This window comes from Haliotis cracherodii, unplaced genomic scaffold (assembly GCF_022045235.1).
Source record: "Haliotis cracherodii isolate W230 unplaced genomic scaffold, xgHalCrac1.p SCAF_5, whole genome shotgun sequence".
NCBI lineage: Eukaryota > Metazoa > Mollusca > Gastropoda > Lepetellida > Haliotidae > Haliotis > Haliotis cracherodii.
Window position 1 is genome coordinate 53,093,530 of NW_027266308.1, and position 27,844 is coordinate 53,121,373.

Genomic DNA, 27,844 nt, shown 5'->3' on the forward strand with positions numbered 1-27,844 from the left:
CCTTTAATCATGTTTTTCTTGTCATGGCATCCATGTTTGGGTGCTATGGCAACTTCAACTTCCTGCCATTGGTTGTTAAGGAAGCTCATCCTCGTACCGATCTCATCCTTCATGTGAGGGTAGCGCAGCAAAAGTTGCTTTGCATACTCGTTGAAGAACTTGCGACGAGGAGACCTTTCTAGCATTTCCTCATGGTATGTCTAAAAAAGAGAGAGTGTTTCAGAATTTTAAGTACGTTTAAAATTGAAACTGTTCAAAAGGAACATAAATCTTTTACATAGCTAAGACATGTCACTTAAAATTTATAACGTAATGAAAGTGTCATAACTGAGTATGCATATTATCAATCAAAAACATAATGGCTTTTCCAAACTCATTCAAACGGTCTGCGTAGGAAAGGGAGACAACTCACCTGGTTCAGATACTTCTCAGAGAGACACATGTAGCTTCTCTTGGTAACAAGATGTATCTGATTCAGCCATTCCGTGAGTTCTCGATACTGCTGAAGAAACTCAGCAAACGAAACGTTGGGATTACCCGCGAAATCTTCATCATCCAGGGACAGGTCACTCTCAGTGGACTGATGAAACAGATTGCAATACATTAGATACATGCATAAAAATAAAACATTTGAAAGCATTTCTGAGGGAACAGAAACCTCATTTCATACAAAGTAAATGAGTGAATCCAATTCATTGATCAATTGTTTTTTTAAAATTGAACAATATCTGCAGCTTGGAATCATAGGTGAGAGTGACTGAGTTTTGGTTTTGTGCCGCTTTTAGCAATATTCCAGCAATATCACGGCAGGGGACACCAGAAATGGGCTTCACACGTTGTACCCATGTCGGGAATCGAACCCGTGTCTTCGGCGTGACGAGTGAACACTTAAACCACGAGGAAGATTGCCAGAGTGAGTGAGTGAGTGGGTCAGTTGGGTTTAATGGTGCTTTGAACAATATTTCAGTCATATCAGTGTGTGTCAACTTAATGTGGGAGGAAGGCCCGAAGTGATGCAGGTCTAAGATGTTTACCACTTTGGGTATGGGTATGGGGTAGACAAACCTTGAAACATAATTGGGGGAAGAGTGCCAGAGCATAAGATAAGACAGAGGATAGGATTGCTTCTTGGTTAATGACTTACACAGCATTGCTGCAGACATCAGCTTCTTCATTTTATCAAATCTTCCTTAATCTGCTGTCAGATAGGTGTGTTTTTTATGTGCATGACACCAAAGTACCAACATAAAATAATGTATATGTATAAAAGATGTATTCATTGTTTGATGTGCATAATATAATGTTCTACTTACTCTGCATGTCTCAATGATCTCCTTGCCCATCAAGTATTGGTAATGTGACTCGATAGACTTCCACAATTCATCCTTGCGATACTTTCGTTTGAACTCGACCAGTGAGCATGGGGCCGGAGAGCCACCTGGGGTGCTGCTCCGACTCTCATCCCACCAGTCGAAGGCTGACGGGGACACAGAGCGACTGCTCATACTGCTTGGAGTATCCCCATTCATCTTCCGCCGTTTTGCTTCCGTCGGTAAATCCAACTCTGCAAAAGTATCCAAGAGACTATCCTTTCCGTTCTTTTCTGGAGTGACCACATGGATCTCGAAAACACCACCCTTAGCAAGTTCCACTTGCTGCAAGGGCTCCATGACTCGCTTTTGATTACTGCTCCCTAAAACCTTTGATATAAGCTCAAAATGATGAGACCCTGACTTTAAATCAGTCTCATGATGGTCATGCTTAATCCTGTATCCCGGAGAGGGTGGGATATTCTCCTTCCCTCTCTCCACCAACACTTCAGCTCCTGCTGACCTTGACCCTACTGACCTTGACCCATTTTTGACACCATCTAGGAACCGTGGGGACAACCTCAGTTGTGTTAATCCCTCAGACCTGGGCCGGTCAGGAAAGTAACAAACATCCACATCTCTGTAAGTTGGCTTGTTTGGGCCGAGTTGATCCCAAAAAAGCCTTCTCTCGGTGTCTTCAACCTCTGGGACGAATAATCGCGTTGGAGTGCTAAGATTCCCACCTTGTAGCAGGGAGGAGTGTGCACTCAGTTTGTAGAGTTTGTCGCTGTATGTATCCCACAGATAGACCAAATTATCTAGGTCCACCTCCAAGACAATATTTGAGTGCTGTCGAAGGTAGCGCTGTCCACGGTCCACTACCAAGTCCACAGCTTCTCTCTGGTCATACGCCTCTGTCAGTATACTCTGAAATAGAAGGATTCCAATAAGTATCCTGGTCACAAATTTCAACAAATGTTTTTATCAATAAGATCAACATTATCACAGATTTACAATAAGTGAGCAAGCAGAGTTTCACACAGACTAACATCTAGTCTCTGAAATGAACATATCATGTTCAATTATCTTTAAAAAAATTAATAAAAAGGAACCCAGAGACTCTCTTCATTTTCAGATACTGTAGAAATCTTGACTTGACAAACATTATAGACTTGCATGGGCTGTATTTGATATATTTGTATCAGGGTCTGTAAGACAGACTAAGTTTCACATTGCTGTTATCCTAAACTATCCAGTAAAGGGACACCAAGACTTGGCCTCACACATTGGACAATATGGAGAATATAACCCTGCTCTTCAGCATAGTGAATCAATGCCTAATCCACATAGGGCAATCCCATCCCATCCCATTTCATAGAATACAGCATATCATCAACATGCAATTCATGTTTCTGAAGACAAAGTTGTTCCTGACAATAAAGGAAATATTTCCCTTTTTGAATCAGATTTTACTCATCATTATACAAGCCATGCATCACGTATAACCTTGTGCATAAGGGATGGACTTTCACACTCTTTCTTTACTCTCTTCAACATCTTTCTTTCTTCACAGTTGAGTTAATGACACATGGTGAGTCTGTTTTTCAAGAACAAAACCCAAATGACAATTTTGAAATAATTCTTCAAATGAGTTTTTAGAATTGGACTTGAAAGCATTGCATTTAAATGGAGATCAAACCTTCATTGATAAAGGATTCGGAACATTCTATTAAAATGTGGTCTCAAACGTGTCAAATAGTTCAAATTTCTCTCATCCAGAATAAATTTCTAAGAAAATATATTATAATAACCTATTGATGCAGTATTCCAAATATGTATTTCTTCTTTTATATTCTAGTGAGTGAGTGAGTTTGGTTTAACGCCGCTTTTAACAGTATTCCAGTTATATCGCGGCGTGTCAGCTTAATGTGGGAGGAAAGCCCCAAGTGATGCAGGTCTCAGACGTTTACCACTTCGGTGAAACCCACGAGCACGGGTATGGTGCTGACAAACCTAGAAACATAATCGGGGCGAACCGGGATTCGAACCCACAATCATAGGTTTCTGGCGTGCCCAAGGGACGCAACTCTGCACAGCGAATCGCGGCGCCTTAGACGACTGGGCCACCCGTGCCCCCCTTTTATATTCTAATAAGGGAAACATACAAATATATGAGAACAACATCCAACACTGTCCATTCCTCTAACATACATATGAAAATGAAGCTGGTGCTATTTGAGGAAGGTCGTGTCTTTATCAGTATAAACAGGATTTAGATAACCAGTGTGTCACTTCTGTAAACACAATTCCAAAAGTAAACAAAAACCATTCGATAACTCTGCCTGCATATTGACTGAGGCCAAATCAGCTGTGTGCTAATGTGAACAACAAATGTTGCAATTTACATGACAGTATCAAAGATCAGTTGTTCGTCAGAATTTACACGAAACTTCAAAGTCAGTTGTTGAGGGAGATCTATTCCGCACAAAGAATTCCTAATTGTTCGCGTTTCAACATGAAAATACACTTCCACAGTGCATCAAAACAATGGCTCTTAATGTAAACATTTTCTGAAACAGATTTAGCGAAAAACATGCAATTCAGTGAGGGAGTTAAAAAACTAAATAACTCGAATTACCAAAGTAAGCACTTTATTTAATAACACTAGTAAAAAAGCAATATGTTATGCATGATTCAAATAGGCATCATTGCGAGAAGCAAAACTTAGCCATCAATGCCCTTAATACTTGAACCCATCTTGCAAGCAATGGTGAGACAATTGTATTCCCTTCCGTTTTAAGCGGAATGACAAAAAGTGGCGCATTTCTCCACAGTGTCATACAGTGTAGGAGAAGTGTTTGCTGTTTCACCTTGTGAGATTCCTGACTGAAATAAACATGCTCTGGCTGAGTGGGTCTGTAGACAGGAGATTTGCTGTGATTATGTCACATATCTCTTAAGCCTCTTACGTTTCTCTTGCATAACATGGTTGGCCTCTTGTGTGTATTACCAATGGAAAACATCAACAGTTTTGACCAACCTCTACGAATTTCTTTGTGGTCATCTAAACAATGAGTTTCTTAAACATGTTATCAACTGGAACAATATGACGATACTTACTTATCAGGTGATAATAACTGGTAATATCTCACACTTGATAACATAAGTTGATAACAAAATACTTTTGAAAATATTTTATCTTATTTCAAGACATAATCAATATATATACTAAATCCTAAACACGTGAATACTTCCTGAGAATAACTGAATTCTTTAGAAAAATATCTATCTTAAACAATAAACAATAAAAAATAACCAGCACGTGTGAAGATTCATCATCCTTAATTTTGAATACAATTTGTAGTTAATATATAATATAATTCTAACAAAGTATTACATTCATCTCCAAATACATATTAGTACCTTTAATAACAATGATACAGATTTCCATACAGCAAGACCATTTTTACTTTAAAGAGACAAATTAAAATTCAGAATTTTTCAAAAGAATCAACAAGACTCACCAGTGATTATGTATACAGATCCATAAGAATACTAAATGGAGAATGAGTCTACAACGTGAGAATCATTTGAAATAGTACATGTGCACATTCTTCTCTGAGAGACTAGTGTTCCCCTTATCCAACAGCCCTTCACTGCTGGCTGCACCGTGTCTGGTATACTCCAGGACATCAGTGAATGTAACCAGAGCTTCACAGTAATAGGGGGATGGCATTTACAGATTTACAAGTGACGAGGCAACTTCAGGAAATGCACAATACAGACCAAAGTTCAATGTGCACGCTAGTTTCCTGTTTGACATAACATAACTTTCACAGTCAGGAAATGTGTAATGTTGAAAATGCATGACTTGTTACTCAGCAAATGCTCAGTTTGAAGATAAATTCCATGATCTCTCCTCTATATGAACAGTCTTGAATGAATAAATATATATTGTCATGATAGCCATAGAAGAAAGAAAGATAGATGCATGTCTGTCATGATTATCATAAACCAAACGTGTTATCCACAAAACATCCAAAATGTGATCAACAAAATATCCAAAATGTTACCAAACAAGACATCCAACCTTGAGGAATCTGTGTCAGTCAAAGAGTAATGGTTGACAACCTTTGTATCCTGTTGCATTTGGCTGAAGACATCTGGGTCTGGCGTCCATGGACTCTTACACCTCCATTTGTCAAAACACACAGCATATCCCAACACTCTAAATGACAGTGTCAGTCACTTATACTCATGACAAAACCAAGAGACATGCCGACATGACATTCATGTTTCTGTACACGACATCCATGCCTCCTTCACTCAAACACTTTGCTTCTTTAAACTCTCAGCAGTCCACTAACTCCTAACACACATGGCCTAATGATAAAAACCCCAGTCCATTACATCGTTCAAGAAGTGACAAAGCAGAGCCTATTGAGAGATATCAGGTTTCTCCCCCACACTCGTAATATTATGTTACATAAACTTACATCCTGCAGTTAAATGATCCCATCTTTGTCCAGAGCCATTTAGAACAAATACAACTGTTTGAACATAAATTAGCATCTGGTTTACCAGTCTGGAAGCAGCATGTGGCATTGTCATTGTCTCTTGGATTGAATCCTCTGGGGTTCTTCCCTATCAGTTTTGTCTCTGATGTGGAACAGGGTAAGGGTGGGTTGATAGATGGGACATCTAGAGGATGGGTGAATAATCAATATTTTGAAAGAGTACAGTAGAGAGAAGAGAAAGAAACTGGAGAGAGCAAGTATAATACTTTTTCACTTTACATGTTTTTGTTCTGCCGGGTAAGTTTTTTCTTGTTGAAGAATTGAAAGGTTATTACAGCAAGATACATTGGAAAAGCAACTATGTCAATAAAGATTTTAGATTAATTTCCTAAAACTCTAGATAAAAAAGTTATGCCAACTATAAACAAAATGGTGTTCAAAATAATATTTTCATCTAGACATAGCATGTCTTATCACTTTTTTTTCTGAATTTTCACAAAATGAAGGGTTGATTCAACAATAAAGACAAATTGATGTGGTCTGAAAATGGCTACATCGGACTAACATAACAAAACATTGTACATATACTGTACATTCTGGGATTCCTAACCCTAAAATCACCCTTACACTAGACAGGAATAATGACTGGCATCTTCCTCCACTCCATATAGGTAGGTAGGTAAGTAAGTACAGGCGAGCCAGGTCTCCAGTGTGGATGTATCCCTGCAGTACATGCAGGTACATCTCCACACAGCCCAGCCAGCTGTTTATTACCAGCAGCCTGGTGAGATGGAAGAGGGATCATCTCTTCACATCAAGGGTCGCCATCTATCTGGCCTACTGCATCTGCCAGGTTAACTCATTCATCTCACTATCTACATCCCCGAGGTAGTGGAGTCCTGCTGATTGGCTGCATCACATTGGCGTAATGGCATTAAGTCATCGATCTTATATAGAACATACTCAAACTAATTCTACACCTTAATGACAGCGAAATGGAAATAAATAAACAATTACGATTACATGAAGATGTAGATCGGAGGTGGAGGTGATAGCATTAGTCACAGATCTTATATACAACATTATCAAACTGATTCTACACCTAAATGACAGCGAAATGGAAATAAATTAACAATTACGATTACATGAAGATGTAGATTGGAGGTGGAATTATGTGTTAAACGTTTTTCCTTTTGAAACATGGGTGCTGTTGCTGTAAGTGCCGACACTTAGGAATAGGTTTTCCATCCTTATTCATGTTTAAGGGGTCTGGGACATTCATTCATGCTTTTGAACCAATCAGGGATATATTTTCTATTTAAAACACAAGTATTCTCATAATGGCTACATCAGACACACACAACAAAACATTGTAAATATTGTACATTCTCATCTTCCTCCAATCCATACATCATGTACATATATTTAGTTTTAGGTCGAAACATGCTAAATATGCAGCAAAAACAATTTCCAAGCCACATTTATTCATTCGGGAAAACCCCCATTTAAAAGATAACAAGATTCAAGTTACAAGTGTGTTTGTCTTCCTGTTTGCAGGTTATTGATTTATACCTCACATATCCACCATAATTTCACCACCAAGTCCCAGATATCTATTTTTACTCATTAACTTGTAAATGCTAAATAGAATTTGGACCTTAAACATCATGCAGAACCTTGAACTGCTAGACCTCAACTTGAGGGCCTTGAATGCTGTTGTTTGTCTTCCACTCTAGCAGGTCTCAATACATAACATATTTATAAATGTGTGAAGCTGGATACGCCTTGAGATATTTACTGTTGACTTTAACATTCTCACATAGCTGGAAAGTATAATCAACAGACACTGGTGCGAAGTATTTATCAAACCTCTGCCACTTGTGCACAAATTGCCTACGGTAACTTTTGACTTCCAAAATAGTGTGTGTTAAGCACTGGTTTCCTAGCAACCAGAATTTTATTTACTGAGTATGATAAATGTAAAACCTACCAATTAGTTCTTGCAGCTGAACTTTGTAAACCAAAACCACCTGGGCTGAATGTAATGATAACCGCCATAAAGACAGTTACACTCTCTACAGGTAGGTTTAGACCTAAGGCCATAATAAATAATTCTTTATAATTTCATCCTCACCAGAACATAATACTGACAAGCCCATTTCTGAAAACATTAACTAAAGTGTGAAAGGGATCAAATATTTTAATCAATGGTAAAGTAAAATTTGATACCCATTTTTCAATCCAAAAAGGAACAAGGGCAGACAACTCTACAGTGTGAAAGAGGACAAATCTTTAATCAATGATAAAGTAAGATTTATTACCTATTGTTCAATCTAAGAAGGAACAAGGGCAGACGACTCTCGCCACAGCAACAGAGTTCAGTGTGAGGTCAGTGCAGACATGCTGTCCACTTGTCAGTTGCTTGAAGTGCCAATTATCTGTGGCTCTCAATGCATTCAAGCACAGCTTGTCTTGACCCAGACTATCAAGCTGCCACTAGGATCATAGTCCTAACCAATGGGCACACAAATCTCCACTCTAGCCATTCAGTGATAACAATGATGTCTGTATCATATTCAGTGGCATACATCTTAAAATGTCATGTAGAAGAGGTTCATATGCTTACAGCCTTTCCTGTGGTATGTTCCGTCACACATACATCATTATATATATCCCCTTGTTATGGGTTTTTGGACACTTAAGAAACAGTTGTTGTTTTCTCGCTGATCACAAGAACAACAGTAAAACATCTCACTCACTTATAAAAGACAACTTTATCATAAAACACAGGCCATCACCTGGGTATTAACAAATGTCTGTGTGAAGCCACAACCATCATTATAGCGGGAGTACTCGTGATAAACACGGCTGTCCGAAAATGTATGATGTCCAAAAACATATGATACGAGGATATATCTAACAGAAGGCTGTCTCATCTTCTATGCTGGTTAATAGAAGGCATTTAACATTTGTGGTTTTACATTTACTTGAATGATAGTTCCTAATCTTTGATGAAAAATATGACATAACTGATTATTTTAATGTATTTTGTTCTTTTACCTTTAGCAAATAATCAGATCAATACACATATTTATTAATCAAAGTAAAATTTGTAAATGTACATGTGACAAATGTTTCCATTTCATTTTGTTAACTGTTGCACTCAGTAATATTCCAGCTATATGACAGCGGTCTGTAAATAATCGAGTCTGGACCAGACAATCCAGTGATTGACATCATGAAGATCGATCCATGCAATTGGGATACCATGACATGCATCAACCAAGTCAGCAAACCTGACCACCCGATCCAGTTCCCCCTACGACAAGCATGGGTTTGCTGAAGACCCTGGATCTTCACGGGTCTCTGATATCCAGAATATTCTCACTAGTGACTATTTCGAACAAGTGACTGAGTGACATGGGCATGATGCTGTATTTCATTACATATCAGCTCTATGTGACAGGAATGTACAAAGTCATGCTTGTCACAGACAATAACCACTAAAGCAAACCACACAAGTAATGGTATGGTGCTGAAAGTCCAAGGATCATAATCAGGTAATTCTGGGATTCGAACCAACAATCACCAGGTCCCAAAACATCTACAGGATGCACTTCTGCATCCCACATTGAGGTGCCTTAGACCACTGGGCCGACATGTCAGTGTAGAGAGATTGTTGATAAGCAAGAGAAGTGTTGTAAATGTCTGTAAACATGGTAAATGACAAGAATGTTCTCATAAATCATGACTCAGGTAGTCCCGTGTTGCACTCATATGACTTGCGAACCAACAACAGAAGTGGCCACTTGTTTATACACTAACAGTCAGCCATGTCTCCGATACATTCAGATGTTTTTACACTTTGTCAGTTTCTCTCAAACATACATTCTACTGAATAATTGTCGACTTAAGTACTTTCTTCACCAGATTCTATGCAATCATGGTTCTGTTGTGTGCATACTTCCCTGCAATCTCCTATTTACTTAGTATGCAAAACAAACATGGAGCTGATCTACGTCTGTGGTAGTATATCATATTCATTGCAACAAGTACAGTGAAACTGCCCTGGATGTACGTCTGGGTTTTTTTTCCCTCACACATCTACCGTAAACAATATGTGTACATTGTAGGTTAGCAGAACAAATATGCATGTCATATTCACACCACACTGAATAATAACGGAAAGACGGAATAATCTGTAGCAATGTTGAGTCCATAATGCATCATGCTTACTATTTCAGTGCTTACTATTTCAGTCCCATCAATAATACATTGCAAACATAAAATTCGACAGTTGTAATTGGTTGTATCACCACTTTAGTATGGTATAAATCTTGTATCACATCTTAGGTATTACTCATGACAGCTCAAGGCTATTCCTACTCTCAAAACCTGCCGTTGCTGAGTACTGACTGGCAATGACCTTGAGTGTGCAACTGTTGAATTGCATGAATTGCATGGTCTCATAAGGCCTTCAAATGAGTGGGGATTTGTGGGATGGATGGGACACTCCTTTTGTTCTCCTTTAGGATTAAATCCATTAATTTTGTATTTTATCAAGCAAAATTCACAGAAATTGTGTAAACAAGACTGATTTTCCGTTACAGCTACTACTGATGTGATAAACAGTAATACTATGACAGTCACAAAGCATCAATCGAAGTTCAAAACAAATATATTTCCTTTCGTCTCACAGAATGAAACGATGTACATTCCATGTGGATTGATTATTTTCCTATTTGTATGCCTATTCAAACATTTCAAATTCTAACATCAACAATATTGAATTTCAAAAACCATTGTCATGGTAACTGCATTTATGATTAATCAATAAGAGAACATGCTAAATTATGTGTCCCATCATGGTTTACAACGGGAATATGTCTATTTAATCTTCAGCTGACGAGTAGTTGGCACGCAACATGCCCAGTACATCAACTGATTCTTATCAAATACAGGTGCAGTTTCCCCCATGGATTGTGTGCATTGGTTTGATGGACTAAACACAAGGTTGCATCTGAATGCATGTTCAAATAATAGGAATATAAAATGTATAGAATTATAAATAATGCAGTGCTTCTATTAAGACAGGAAATGAACTTTTGATAAAAACATACATAACTTCACTTCAGTTGGAAAATACTCTTTATTTAACATGTCCATATCTTATTATTTATTAAAGTATAACTATTCCTTTCACAACTTGAGTAGGATGGTTAAAAATATCTTTATGTGTATTGGCAGGGCTCAGAATTACAGTAATTCAGTTCGTATTTCAGAAATTCAAATGATCTGTTCCTTACAGTTGGCAAACTTCCTGACATTATTGTAAACCAATCAAGCTATTCCCAGGCAGCAAAAGAATATTTATTGAATGAAACTTCTGCTTTGAGAAAAAGAAGTAAGCAATTCTTATGACCTTCTGATGAGCAAGAGACTGCCTCATCTGTGAGCCATGGTTAGAAAGAAGATCTGGAGGTGAACATTAGTTGTCAACAATTGTTTTTTTAGGACCCTTTTTAATGCAATTTAGAGAACTGAATCACTCAATTATAACCAGCCAGATGGCGTTCTCCTTCTGCCTGTTCCCCAGACCTGGCATATGTGTAGTGCAGGGGCATAGTACCAATCACGCGCACACATGAGTAAATACACACACACACAATATCTGAATGCACACATATTCCCATCACACAAGCAGGAAAGCATGTTGCAACGTACAATAACACTTTCGGTAGTTTTCTTGGTATTAGCGAAATATGCACACAAATAAATCCCTCTGATTAGCACTGTGTCAATGACTGAGAATATAATATTGATCAGTTTCAGAGGACAATGGTTTAATTGTGGACATCTGACAAGCCTGCTTGAATCACAAGGTCTGGTTCGATATTGATGGTAATAATTTGAAGGGTACCGGTCAAAAGTTCACTAGTCTTTGATGCAGTGACTTTGCATAGACTTGTCAGGAAACCTTTTGTTTTCCTTCTCCTTCAATAGTGACACCTATAGGTGCTTCCAAGAACTACTCAACGACTATGGATCTTGTGTCAACCTTTCTCTGTGAGTATTGGAGTGATACAATGGCTCTCTGCCACATAGCTGCCACTTTTGGTGAGACGATGAAAATCCAAGTGTTGGGTTTATTCATAACTGAAGGATCTTCAAATATCCTGGAGATACAGTTCAAGTATGCTGGTATCAACGGCCCTATCAATATGTAGGACATCAATACAGGTTCTAAGTATGTCAATACCATACCCTGTGATGATCTTGAAACAGCACATGCACTCTCCCCACTGCAGTTCTAAACTAGTTTACCATTCAATTTAATTCAGTTCACTGTATTAGAAATAAATAGCTGTTCTTTTAATCCGCATCACTTATTCATGTCATCAATTGGACATACAGTTTGTTACAAATGTATTTTCTGGTGTCCCCCACCATGATATTGCTTGAATATTGCCAAAAGTGGCGTTAAATCATACTCACTCACTCACTTCAAATGTATTGTAATGATGTTTTCAACCAGCAGTCTATATTTGCAATTGTTATATTATAACATATGTTCACGAGTCATCAAAGCTGTATATTTTATGAATACCTACCATTAAAGGTTTTCTGACAATAATGGTCTTAAGCTTGAAGTATCCTTACAAAACTAACATTCATATTTAATGCCAATTTAGATGGAGGGTTGGCTCTTAATAAAAAAATATCAACTGTCCAGCTAATCCATCATAATTCAATCATGTCAAGACCTACCTCCAAAAATAGTAAATGTCGCATTGAAAGTCATGAGAAGAATCCGATTTGGTCCGAGTGTTTACTGACAACATGTCACAAGGGAATAAACTGAATCTAATAATACACAGAAGAAGAAAGAACACCTTACTTACGACATTGTGAATACTTCTGTATCAAAACCTGCAAATACTTGTCTGGAGACAACAAGCAACAACTTAATCCCTCCTCTTCATTCATGATTTAGTTTCAAAATAATTCCCTCCGGCTCGCCAAGCCAAGAGAGACATGCAACACACTGGTGGAACAAACTGCCCAGCCCTGAATACTACAGGTGTCCCAGTAGAAGAAGCCTGACCCCGGGGCCTGTCAGTTTGACCCAGGTCGCCCCTGAGAACCACAAGGGTTCACTTCCCACCGACAGTGGACATCACTGTGAGGACACACAATGCCAGTCAAAATAAACATGACCTGCCAGTCTTCTTGACCCAAGAGAAAACCTCTTCCATTAGAACAGCATACAGTAACATCATGACTGAACCAGGGCGACCGTTATAACCTTGCTTTAACTAACGTTGATATACGCATGATGTTTATAGGACTTTCACATGTTACACAGGTTTGTTGACAGGGTCCTAGCCAATATTTGTCAATTATGTCAATTAAAGTTAATGATCAACACTTAAAACAATATAAATGAAATGTCTCTGCAACAGATTCAAAATTTTGAACATTCATGGCTGTCATGATTAATTCACACTGATCACTTTCTTTGTGTAATTATTTCAGTAATAATCTGGAAACAAATTCATCCCTGGAATCATAATGATCATATAATGTTTCTTACGTTACATTTACATTACAGACCCTATCCATGAATTGTTAACTGCTGTGAATATGGTGACTAGCTATAAAATGCTGATACAACTAAAGCAATATTCACTCATGTATTGTTCACTGAGACTTATTCCCTACGGATTTGTCATCAAGTTCAAGTTATCCCCTGAAGATATCCCCCCAACACTTAAACACAACACCATCAATAAATAAATGTAATGTCTTTTCAAACAAAATGCCACACTGTTATAGCATTACACAAGTCTTTACATGTTCATACAAACAAATCATCCATTATCAAATGCGCAGCTGTCATCTACACACGTGTAAATACAAACTTATTATTCTACAAAAACATACTCAAAATACTAGAAAAACATACTTTCAAAAACCATAAAAAGGGACTTCATGATAATATTAGCATCAACCTTTCATTGACCTAAACCTTAAAACAATGATAGGAATTTTTTTACTTAAGTCATTTAAAAAGACATAGTGTCTGACAAGAGAAATCAAGAAACAAGCTGCATGCGTCAGCAAACCTTAAGTTGATCATCCTTCTCCATGCTAACCATCGATAGTCAAAGTGATTCAAAATTCAAAAGGAGCGCCCATTGTCATGTGGAGGAATGGCGGGCTGATTACAACCACCACTGTCTGTGACACTCAGTGCCGCTATTTCCTCGTTTGAAATTGGGTGAGTCACCACTCCCTGTGTGACCTGACCCTGGGCCTGGAACTCGGAAGTAATACAGCATCGATGCCATTAACGCCCTCATATTCAGGTTGCATGTGATATTGCTTTATGAGGGCGGGAGTTTTTTACACATGACCATTTGACACAAAGATGTTGACTATTGTGTAGAGAGCCCTGTGCTTGCAAAATAAGTCTATTCAGATAATTTGAATTCTCTTTCGAATAGTCAACACTGTACTAGAATGTGATATAGTAACAGAAACATATGACGGGGGTGACACTTAAATGGAATATATCCCCACATCTACAAAATGATACACTCACCAAATGGTGAGTTGCTCATTTTCCACAGACACAGACACACACAGACACACACACACACACACACACATATAGAAAATCTAACAAAACTTTTAACTTTCAACATTAAATATGATATGCTTCAAATCTGATACAGTAAATTTAACATCATGTTTCACATAGTAGGTGTAAGTGTCCTATTTTTTAACACTGTCCCACTATTGTCATTATTGTATTAGCTTTAACCATGTTAACTGTTATAACATATGTGTTAACTTGTTTCTGGCCGCTTGTGGGTGTATATGACCAACAAAATTTACCTTATCTATCTCTATCTCACATCATGTATCGACACTCCAGTATGAGAGAGCCCTGGCTATTCAACATTGGTGACATCAGTGAACAACCAGCACCATAATCACCTCTACCATGTTTATCAATTAACATTCCTCCTCAACTAGTTTCAGTATCACATGCCCACTCTCTAATCAGCTGACAGGGAAATAGTACTGAAAATATTCAACTATCCCCAGGATATGTTCCGTGTGATGTGTTTGTTTTTGCTTCTTTTTTTTTTATCTCAAAGTTATTCAACATCCTTTAATCTTTAAAAAAACAAGTTTGGAATGAATTATTGATTTCTTTTCAGCTGTATTGTTGCCACTTTATGACTCAGAGGCTGTTGAAATTGCACATCCATGGCAACCAATTTCTATTAAAGACAGTGACGGAAATTCACACATTTATTAATTATTGGACATGTGTTATGTTGATTCATAATTAACAGAAATTTGTTGCATCTGATTTGACTAAAAAGCTACGCTACAGCCATCACAACACATCTCATCTCTTAACAATGATGAAATGATTGCAAAGAACATATAAAGACTTGGATAAATCTGGAAGATTCTCATTTTGTAATTCAAAGTTGAAACAAGAGTTCTCAAAATAGTGTCAGGTTCCGGTGATTATGAAAAACACCTAAAAACAGGAACAATTCTTTAATACTTGCTTTGATGAATCACATTAAAGGATAGAAATGTTTATATCTTCATCTTAAAAAAATTGATGTTAACGTTAAAGACAAAGTAAAGGAAACTAGTCGCACCATGTCCATAAATACGAGTGTGTAAGTAGATACCAACATGAAACTATTATCTGGACAACAATCAATAGCAACCGCCCTCTGTGGACTGATTATGATCATAAATCAAACTTGGTCCAAACTGAACTACTAACTCCCTGAAGACTGATGATATTATGTACCATGTGCTCTCAGCAAACTGCACTAACTGCTTCTCACTCTGGTTTCAGTATTGCTGCCACATGGCTGGCCAGGGGTTGGAATGTGGCCAGAATTACCGAAATAAATACAAGGCGGTAGTGTTCAAGATGATACTTCAGACGCGTTGGAATCATCACGTGATAAGTAAAGATAGTGGCATAGAATCTATTTCCAAATGTCAGGAAGTATAAAGTCTTTTTCTTCAATGATGCAAAAGGGAACACGGCAATATATTCAATGTTCTGTCTAAAAGTAATTTCACTTCAAAACTAGAATTAAGATAGAATTATGTAGCTGGCAATTTACTGCAATATCAAGGTATTTTGATTACCGGTACAATATATTTTACATAGTACACTGGTAATGAGAAAATGTGAAAATTTAATAAAATATGTAACACCAGCATTATTGCAACTGATTTTTGTTTGTTGTTTAATGCCGCATTCAGCAATATTCCAGCCAGGTGATGGCCGCCTGTGTATAATCGACTAGACCAGACAATCCAGTGATTGACACATCAGCAATCATCCATGCTGTTAGAAACGGTGACAAGACATCAAGCAAGTCACCAAGCTGACCATCCAATTCATTAAGTGGCTTCTTACCACAAGCACAGGTGGGTGTCTACCTTTACCAACCAGAATCCCCACAGGGCAAACTGAAAGAAGTTGAAACATAATACTGCCTCTCCAACCCAACAAACTCATCCATCAGAATAGCTGGATCTTGTGAGTCTGGTCCATCGGTCAACCAGCGGGCTGCCATACCTGTGCTGTACAAATACACATCCCACTACTTACAGGAGGAGCAGAATCAGTCAGGTATGGTTGGCATCAAGCAATGCTTTCTTTTATCTTCTCACTAATAAACAATTGTATTTGGACAAATATACACATGAAAGGACAATGCTAAACCAATTGCATCTGTCAGATACACTATGTATCACTTTTCTGAACACTTCCACATCGAATGACAGATGTCAGGTACACACAGAAAGTTTGCATTGAATAATCACCTATCATGCTGATGTAGAAGGCAGTGGTTAAAGTCTCAGCCTGCCATAGAGAGCACCTAAGTTCAGCTTCAAACAGGGCTACACATTAGCAGTCTGACATTAATATTCCTAAAATAAATGTAAGATTGCAAGATATCTTAAAACTCTCCTTATTCATTCATTGTGTGTGTCCATAGGCTTTTCTAGTCAAAGTTCATATCAACAAACCCAGTTTAAGATGCTGCAATTCACTGTGAAGAGTTGCATCCCATGGGCACACCAGGATCCTCTGATCCTGGTTCTGATCCTGGTTGTGATCCTGGTTTGAATCTTTGTTCTCCTTAATTATGTTTCTAGTTTTGTCAGCACCATACCCATGCTTGTGGGTTTCACCAAAGTTAACATCGGGTATCAGCATAATTCGTGCTTTCATCCCACACAAGCTGACACGCTGGGGTAAAACGTGAATACTGATCAAAGTGGCATCAAACCAAACTCAACCACTCACTACCATCAAGAGCTTCTTTGAAACAGATGATTTTCAAAACAGCTCGAATGAAAAACCCATATTCAATTTCATTTATGGACCACTTTATCGTTTAATCAGAATCACTGGACATGTTGGATCGTATGTATCTTCTAATCAATTCATTCTGACACCTACGCTACATCTACATCGCAGATGAGCTCTATCATCCCACATTATCTTTCCTTCCAGGTCAGGAAACATTAGACCCTGATAATGCCCAGGTCTATGATATGTCCCTTAGGCATGTGATATAGGATCGTATCAACAAGAGGCTTGGCTATACATGCTGTAGTATGAAGCGCATAGAACTGCTCACACAAGTTTAAATTCCATTTTCAGTGACATCTGTGCAAAGCAAAGGGGACACCAAGAACACGCTTAACCCTTAATTCCTGGAGAGAATCAAACCTAAGACTTAGGCATGATGAGCTAACACTTTGACTGAAAGGTTACCTCATAGCATCTATACATTGTATGTGCATCTCGTGATACTACTGGAAAGCAATATTCAACCAACATAATTAAGACTTGAGATTCAATTTCTATACATTGTTCACTGTCAATTCAATTTCTAAAATGTCTACACATCATTTACTTACAACAATGGTCAACTCAATTTCAGCTGGCACCACAGTCATTCGCATTTCCTAGATCCATATTTTCCATATTATTAGTTGGATGGGATCAAATTTCCGAGACAATGTCCATCAATATTCACTAACAGACACGTGAGAGTGACAGGGTACAGTTGACCATGTGTATGAATACCGTATCTACATAGTTCAAGTGTATACTTCTTTCAGACCTCTCTATGACACCATGTGACAGCTGTGGATGTATGTCAAATCAGGTCCAATATTATTTTATCCTATTTTTATCATAATAGCATGAAAGTAAACAGAATTTGTGCTCCTTGCAGTAAATATGGTTAATGCCATATCATTCAGATCTGACAGCAATTCTGTCAGGTTCATGATTGATATAGTGTGCTAAATTTCCAATAATCAACAGTCTTATTATAGGAAAATATATAAATGATGTTTCCAGGAGATGACCAACCCCATTTTATACCAACTCTTAACATTATTATTCTGCTTCATTTGTTTTCAAAATGCTGCACCATGCTCACAAGATTTAATAAACAGATACATCTGTTCTTGTTTCCTTTTCCATAAATTTTGTTATTCAAAGCTACATCGTCGGTACACAAGGTAATACACTGCCTAAAACAATTTTGTACTTTTCAATTCCATCTGCAACATCAAACAAGATTCCTTTGTAGGTATTTGGAATCCGAACGAACCACTCTGAGCAATCTTTGTTTGTGCCTGTTACAGTGTCCCATGCTATTTAACTATCCAAGAAACTAATTATTCAAAGGTTCAATTCAGCATGTTCTCCATGCTACAATGTTACTCATCCCCATGCATATTTAATTTACTTCAAACTCGACCAAAAACCTCAAAGGAATGCTGTGTTCAATTCACACAAAACAAAGATGTCCATCAAACATTTCACTTGAACAACTTAAGACTTGGATACATCTGTTATTTGTTTGTGACTAGCATCATCTCTCTGTGCCCCTCATTGCTGTTGAACATTAGCGTCAAACTACAAGTCCCTGTTACATTTCCTGCTCATTTAATAGTTATTTTCCTCATTGGTCAATTTCACAAGTTAATCGCATCAATTGATGGCAAATAAAGGATTATATTTTTCTCAGACCGCACATCAAATAAGAGGCAACACTCGCTCCATCTGTTCAAGGAATTACATCATACTTGACATTAATCCCACAATGCAACAGTGAGTAATCAGTTTCGCTGTGGAACTGTCACGCAAAATTGCTCACACTCTTATCAAACCCACACGGAATGTCACACAAGCAAACGAATGTGGGTGAAGATATCAACAACACAACTGGGAACTGTCTGGCATTTCCGAGTGCATATAGGCCAAGAAAACACTATGCAAATTACATCAACTGATACAATTTGAAAGTAAACAAAATAAACGGTTTCAAGAGAATGAGAATTGTGAATATACTTAACATGGTATCTGTGATATTTGCTATTTGACAGTTTGAATGACAAAGTGGACACAATTTTAAGGATAACAACTTCTTGAATACTGTAAAAAGTGACGTTTCGGTATAGATCCTTATACCGTTGTCAAGCAAGACAGTATAGTCTACAAAACCTGAACCATGTGTATCATTCTGAAATAAGACTGACAGCATGAACATGATGAATGAAAACATTGTTACAATTCTCCCAATTTAGACCCTGCAGCTTCCCGTAAAGAATGTTTCCTTTAAGCATCATAATCTTAACACCTAAAAAGCATTTCGCACATGCTGACATATTCCATTCAAATGAGGAAATCCGACTACCACATCACTTTTGATGTAACTAGTAAACTGCTGCAAGCCATCTTTAAAACTCCACACTTCCGTACAGCAGCACATTCCAGACGCAAACATCAAATATCGGCCTTGTCACTCTCAACTCCACACAAACTTTCTTCATTTTCTTCACCTCTCACACCCTTCCGTCTACAGACCAAAACCTCAGCCATCTTTGTTCTACAAATTGTCACGACACCCAGCAATCTAACCAATGCAATCCTTCTTCCCAGCACCGCCACATCAACCAGTGCTCTTAAACAACAACAATGAAAGGCTATTACAAGTCTTTTCGAAATCAACTGTGAAATAATTGTGTTAAAAAAGTTCAGGAAATGAACTCTTCAAAGTGCAATTTATTTTTGAAGCATCATGCCTTCTTTTTGCCCTGTATTAGACATGCTGGTGTGACAGTGTGGAGGATCATCATTGAATCACCTGAAGCACACACATACTGACAACACATTCATCACTCATCTCATAACTCATCATCGCATAACACCATCATTAAACTTGCGACATTTTCCATTTTCGAGTTAATGGCCGATTCATATGAAATGCTTCTAGATGTGGTAATCATTTTGGCATGAGCTGTATTGACAGACAGGACAAGGATTTTGGAGAGTTTTGAAAACTCAAATAAGATAAACAATCTGAAAAGTTTCAACCTTACATTTATTTCTGTGTAGTTTCAATTTACCTGTACTAATTCAAGCACTTCAGGTGGAATGTTACCGAGTCCCAGGGATCAATGATCACCTTCACTTTAGCTTGGGACTTGCGGAACATGGATTCCATACCTTATTGCAATCGAAGTATCAAAATACTGCAATAATTGGGTGAATGTTGCCTTATACTGCAGCCAGCAACATTCAAGTCAACAACAATAAAACCCAACACTGTGTCTTGGAGATCAGTTGAGTATCTGCGTTTATGTTGGAGAACTATTATACCCTAAATCCCCCAAAATCTTAATTATCATCATTTTTTTAATCTTATGGTGTGAGTGAGTGAGTGAGTGAGTGAGTGAGTGAGTGAGTTAGTTGGATTTAACGCCTCTTTTTAACATTATTCCAGTTATATCTCAGCATGTCAGCTTGATGCGGGAGGAAGGCCCGAAGTGATGCAGGTCCCAGACATTCTTTTCGCAAGATGAGAATTTTTTATGTTACCACTAAAATATTTAAAACCAAACTCTATAGGTCTTTGAGATCAGCCAAGTGGACTCATGTAATGAAAAATGGCCTTGTACCTCTCACCTGACTGTTGACACTTCATACTACACACTGTCCCCTGTCCCATTACCAGACAGCACCGACGCATCATATCCCGGTTTGTGTAATCCCTCCAACAGAATATGTCACTGCTAAGTGGGTGAAGTGTTTTACATGAGCATCTCGATCAACTGTTCATCTGGCTCACAGCGGTCTTCTATTTGTAGGAAGTCAACTTGAGATAACCACAAGGGTTCAAGAAGTGAAAACTAAAGAGATCAATTCTGACGTTGGCCGACCATGACACTAAACATAAAGAAGTGAAAATCGTGTCCAACTTAGAAACACCCCCAGTACTGCCAAGCACCAGCTGATAGGATTCCACTTATTTTTATTGTTTTTTGCCTTGCATTCCCACACAAAGTCAGCATACACTTTGTTCTGTTTTTGATCCTGTTAGACAACTTGTCTATTTTAAACTTAGTATACAAACCTACCTGTGACACATATAGGCCAGCATGTCCCATCATGCACCTACCGGCGACAATAATAGAAATATACCACACTCCAATATGACAGATATTTACCGTGTCAGCTCAACCAGCTCAAGGTGTAACGCCAGCACCCAGAATGCACCATTCTCACTCAAAACATACTGTCAGCATCCTATGTCTACTTTCAACGTCCAAATTTCAGTTTTTATCAATTTTAACCTTCTTGTATGAAAACCCCCCTTCAGCAATTCATCACGTACTCTCCCTGACCGGTGTAGAACTGAGGCATTACGAACATGACGCAAACAAACAACACGACACTGCTAAGAATACAGAGGAATGCTGCTTCAAACAAACCTCTCGATACCTAGAGATCCGAAAATGAATCTAATCTACTCCATGTCGAAGGTGATCACCTACCTTCTGGCTCAAACATACCGTTTGTTTAAAGGAAAAAACCTGATTCCTTGAGAGATTGTAAAACAAACTATGTAAATTTGTTTATTTTGTCAGAATCAGTTTTGTAAATACCAGTACATGTATCACATCTATCATGTTCACATTATCAGAAAATCTATACTGTAGTTGTGTACATGGTATAGATTTATTTATGTAACATGTGGGACACAATCATTTCTCTTCAGTAATAGTTCACAGTGGTCAATAATAATGATCTAAAGTATACAAAATAAACCCATGTAATATGGTACATCCTGGTGTAGATGTGAGGGATAACTGAAGAAGACATAAGGTAATAATTGACTAAAAATATCACTATCTTCACCTGTTCACAGTCATCAGTGTCAACTTGAACTGTAAACTCAATTATTTCCCCATTATTTTATGTCTTTAGTTAAGTAATCTTTATGTTTTACCCAAAAAGATTCATCTTGCATAATGTTTTATGATATTAAATAATCTTCATGGCGGTTAATAGTCTTCATTTGTTTATGTAAAATTTCTCCTAACACTTATATAGTGAGGCAGGCACATTTGTTCTTGTACATTTCTACTTCAAAATGTTTTACAAAGATCTTCACTTCTCTTGTAGAGTAAACTAATTTGCATGGTAGTCACTTCGTCTGAACTTGTATTCCAGGAAGCAAATGAACGGTACCTTAAACATGTCAAGTACATGTTCATGCAATGTTATAGGACTTGACTTAAAGCTGATTCCTTTTTTTCTTTGGCCACTCGCTGTTCCAATATTGGTCTAAATAATCTGCAAAACATGAGTACAAATCAAATTTGCTGCCTACAGATTCAACATTCCTGACTGCATTCCTGACCACCCTCAAATACTTTCATTCTTTCCAATAAAAGTAGAGACTGTGAGTTAGATTAAACATGTTCACAGATCAACTCAGACTAGATTTCCGAGAAAACTAATAGTCCATCGAGCAATTGTAGAGACTTAGACTTGTCAAACAGACTTGTGGCTATGTCCAAGCTGTGTCCAATATCTCTCCACCATGTAATAAGCATAAATGTCAAATGTAAACAAAGCCATTCTGAACATGCCGCAATTCCCAATTCCCTATCACCAGTACCACAAGACAACATTTAATCTGGTGGCAATCCACAAGGTCATGCTGACTTTCAAAGAACAACTCCATTTTTTTCTGCCAGGGCTTCAGTTTGGAGATCCCTGTTAACAGTGGGAACTTCTTGCAGGGTTGGTCCAACATCTCATACAGGTGTTGCTGGCATGTAGCAAATTGGTCGTCAGCCCTGATTCAGTAAGAACATAGCAGCCTTCCTAAAAATCCCCTCTTTAGGAAATCTCTAAACAAAAGGAAGAAAAGTATGCAAGTGCTCTGCTTGCTAAACTTCCAGCAGTGATTTTCCCGACACACAACAACAAGCATATGTGAAATTCTGCTTATACTATTTAGACGAACCAGATATTTGTCCTCAAATACCAGCAACAAAAACCTCCTGTTTCAAACATTGTCTTTAAACCTAGGAGTAAATACTTAATACACACACTGCACAATTGAGATGCACTTTCAGTTGCTGTGTTTGACCATGCACTGTATTGGTGGTTTACTGCAAGTTTTCATTCACAAGCTTTGTATACACACATTGACAGAACCCATGAATATAAACAGCACACAGAAACATCCTGGGTAAACCAAATCCAACATGATCTCAGTACATATGAACCAACATGATGTTGTGATTCAGTTAAACAATATAATCTTGGTTGGTTTGTTGTTTAACGCCACACTCAGCAATATTCCAGCTATATGACGGCAGTCTGTAAATAATCGAGTCTGGACCAGACAATCCAGTCATTAATATCATGAGCTTCGATCCACACAATTGGGATCGATGGCATGCATCAACCAAGTCAGCAAGCCTGACCACCCAATCCTGTTCGTCGCCTCTTACGACAAGCATAGTCGCCTTTTACGGCATGCATGAATCTAGTGAACGCAATCACAAAGTGGTTCACGAAGGCCTTGATATTAGAACTGTTCCAAATACTGACCGATATGCAGTCTCATAACTTGCTTGAAGTTAGATAACTCTTGGGAGATATAGGAGATAACTCTGGTAATCACATGCATCATCAGTACCAAAAACCTAATCTACAATTAAATAATTTAATCTTGAAGCTTTGGGATAAATATTAGATTCACCTGTATAATCAAGATGTAAATGTTTAGCTGTTTGATTGAAGAAATAACTGAATTTCGACAGGTCGTTTCCTGAGGCTGGAACAAACAGCTGGTCAAGCGTATCAATTAAAAGGCCACTGCCAGGAAGCGGTTTCAGGAAGGATGGAATTGGTCTGGACCTTGATACAAATCTATGGACACATCTATCAACGCTCCATCCAGCAGCAAGTTGTGGTCATTGAAAACATAGTAAACAGTTGGGGCAGGGAGGGCATGCTACCAGTGGAAATAAGCCATGACAAAACATCTATTTTCACAGCAAACATTTCTGGGCAGCTACACACCTGTTCAAAATGGCACCAATGACTGAGCTAAGTGGGTTTACTCCCATAAAGAAAGCTAATGAACAGTGTCCAAATATACCAACAATAAAAAATACATTCCAACTTTTAGCATGTTTAGAGCATGTGTGAGGCCTTCACCACACTGAGAAGGGGCACCAGAGATTATATCGAATGTGTTAATTAAAAATTGAAGCTTCTATCATGCCTAAGGATCAAAACCAACTTTACCAATTTAGTCCTCTTACATTTACAAGTCCATATATAATTAAAAAATGTATTTTTCGATTTTTGTGTACAAACTACACGATGTAGGCTTTAACAATTACAAACAATTTAATGTTCAATTTAAATATAACGTTTAAAGTTATTTACACTAAATATTTAACATAAACAGATAAAGTGTTTGAATCCATTAATGTATTACTTCAATCAAACCATCAAAGGGAATTCTGCATCTGTTCATATGGACATGGCACATTGCACTTGACTGTATAATACTGTATAATTACAGACAATTAGGCCACATATTACTGGTTAGTAGGCAGGCAATTAAAAGGTTATCCAATAAATACAACCTGACTCAATTACCATATTTATTATTCATCCCTGATATGCACTTTCACGGTCGTGTAAGTAACGCCTACACAATATTTCAATTTGATCCTTGCAGTCTGAAAGCAATATTGCTATTTTAGGTATGAAATTATTCAAGAGAATCAAAGACTGACATTCCGGAGAGAAATAGAAGCATATATGTAATGGAAATCAAACTTTATGTATAAGGTGAGGTGAGGTGAAATGGGGTTTAACATCACTTTCAAGATAACTGCACTTATACAAAGTATAGAGCTATGTGTGTGTATGCGTGTGTGTGCGTGTGTGTGTGTGCATGTGGACATGTGCTACTACTAGTTTGGACTAATGCCTATTTTTACAGTGCTAGCAGACTGATATACAATGCCACAGTTTAAAATGGATATCCCACTCAGACAAAGTATACTAACTCATGGACAATCAGTCCTTGTTTAATCATTCCCCTTAATGCCAAACCCCAGGAAGGGTAGCAACAACTACCATTTTTTAACGTCTTTTGGTATGATGCGGAGAGGATTGAACCACCGATCTACCACTTTCTGAGCAGACACTCTATCAACAGGACCACCGAGTATGTCAAGACTAGACCAGTGTACAAATGAATTGCTTCCTTAATCTGCTCTGCAATCATTAAGGATGAAATTATATGCTTGCCTCTGTCATGGCAGGACAAGTATTCTGATTGCTATCTTGATACTATATCACACAGAGAGAACAGTACTGCAACTTCACATAAGGTGATGATATATCAAGAAAAGATGAAATTTAAAAGTAAAATAACAAGTTCAAGAAAAAGCATGAAAAAAAACCATAACTTCAATGTGTATTCTATGTATGCATAACAAAATGAACGCCATAACACAACATATCTACTTGCCTGTGATGGTTGTAGCCCCTATGTACTACTATAGACTATACATCACAGTAGGTAGGAAATATACACAATATCTACTTGCCTGTGGTGGTTGTATCCACACTGTACTACTATAGACTATACATCACAGTAGGTAGGAAATATACACAATATCTACTTGCCTGTGGTGGTTGTATCCACACTGTACTACTATAGACTGTACATCACAGTAGGTAGGAAATATACACAATATCTACTTGCCTGTGGTGGTTGTAGCCCCTATGTACTACTATAGACTATACATCACAGTAAGTAGGAAATATACACAATATCTACTTGCCTGTGGTGGTTGTATCCACACTGTACTACTATAGACTGTACATCACAGTAGGTAGGAAATATACACAATATCTACTTTCCTGTGGTGGTTGTAGCCCCTATGTACTACTATAGACTATACATCACAGTAAGTAGGAAATATACACAATATCTACTTGCCTGTGATGGTTGTATCCACTCTGATATTGTAGACTATACATCACAGTAGAAATATACACAATATCCATCAGCCTTGTAATGACCATATTCCTAGAATGTAAAGCTTGTATGACATGCTACTGACCATGGGCTTAGATCACTGAATGTATATCGATCCATCCTAGCAATGTGTGTGCAGATAAGCTATCTGTTCCAGTAAATGCCATTCAAGGGAATTATACTAATCTCGAGATAATCCCAGTTAAGCGGTGGAGTTAATCTAACTGGTGAATGGAATCCTGCAACAAATAATCTTATCTGGCTGCGGGCTAGTTGATACAGTTGTGTTTGTAAACAGCTCACGAAACAGTGCCAGGTACATTGTACATATTAGAACATTAGTATAAATAATTACAATTATGCTCAGAATTGGTATCCTGCTCTTTGTAAACAATGGAAGATAACTACCTACCTTTCAACACATTAGAAGTGGCATGTTTAAACTTTATGTGAAAAACTAAACTCTGCAGGTTTATGACAACATGGAATTTGTAGCTACACACATTACTTCATGATGACATAAAACATAGCTCTTGGCACAATTTTTATTGTCCTTGATGAATCATTTTTACTGAAAATAAATCATTCATGTGACATAAGTCACGCCATTGTGAATTTTTAATTTTTTTATTGCTGAATTGAAACATTTCATGTTAACACTCAAATATAGCAAAAGAAGCTACACATTTCTGAAAAAGTATTATGACTGATATTATTTAATCTGTTTTTTATGTAAAAATAACATTGAAAAACCAGAAGTTCCTGACCTTGTGGACATGGATGGTTTTACTGTAAAAACATGGTTATTATTCAGGGTAATAAATATGGAGAAAAAAAGTATTCAGGTCAAGCCAAAGCTCTGTCTTTCATAAATCACTCTCTGAGACATAACACCATTGGTATAAAAAGGATGTCAAGTCAAATCAAATCAAATCAAATCAAATCGTCAAATCAAACAAAACTTAATAATTTCTCATATCAATAAATCTACCTCTACTTGGATTTGGTATGAATCATCTGCTGCTATTCATGGTTCCCATTGGTACCAAAGCAAGTGGGGAGCCTGAGATGAGAGGCAACATGTCAATCACTCTGGGGCAAACCACTAACCATTCTAGCAGTTCGAATAGTAAGGTGTTTAACCATGTTAACTGAAGGGTCTGCAGTCTCCTTGACAACATGTGGAGGTACTCAAGGAGGCAGGGAATTGTTTATTGTTAAATAGTTTAACTCATATCTGCTTATCGTCTTATTATACTTTCTTGGATTTTTTTCACATGTGGTATTTCATCAGACTAACACTACAAATGTTTATTCTGATTCTTCACCTGCAGCTCTTTAACCAGTCCAACATCACCATCAAATCCCTAAAGGATCCAGATCACACCTGTGTAGCTGCCATTTTCTTCATATATCAAATCAATGGTGGAGTATGTTAAGTGGTTTTTCTCCCAGTGGCACACAGTAGCAGGTCACTCACACATTCCGATCCCTGGTACCTTCATCACCCTCCTTCATCTGCAGACTTCCTATCTATCAGGCCCCCCAAATCCTCCCCATCTCC

General features: G+C 37.7%; 1 protein-coding gene across 2 annotated transcripts in view; it reads right to left on the reverse strand.

Moving 5' to 3' along the window:
• LOC139444174 (nuclear migration protein unc-83-like) overlaps positions 1 to 27,844 on the reverse strand; it is a 124,603-nt gene that overhangs the window by 66,104 nt on the left and 30,655 nt on the right. The window contains exons 1-4 of one of the 2 annotated variants that reach the window (XM_071225072.1): positions 13,954 to 14,027; positions 1,314 to 2,237; positions 413 to 580; positions 2 to 200 (exon numbers count right to left, since the gene is read on the reverse strand). In XM_071225072.1, coding sequence (XP_071081173.1) covers positions 2 to 200; positions 413 to 580; positions 1,314 to 2,237; positions 13,954 to 13,986 — 1,324 coding nt within the window. In that variant the 5' untranslated portion in view covers positions 13,987 to 14,027. Of the gene's footprint in view, position 1; positions 201 to 412; positions 581 to 1,313; positions 2,238 to 13,953; positions 14,028 to 27,844 lie in introns of those variants that run through there. The other variant, XM_071225071.1, reaches the window with a different exon arrangement.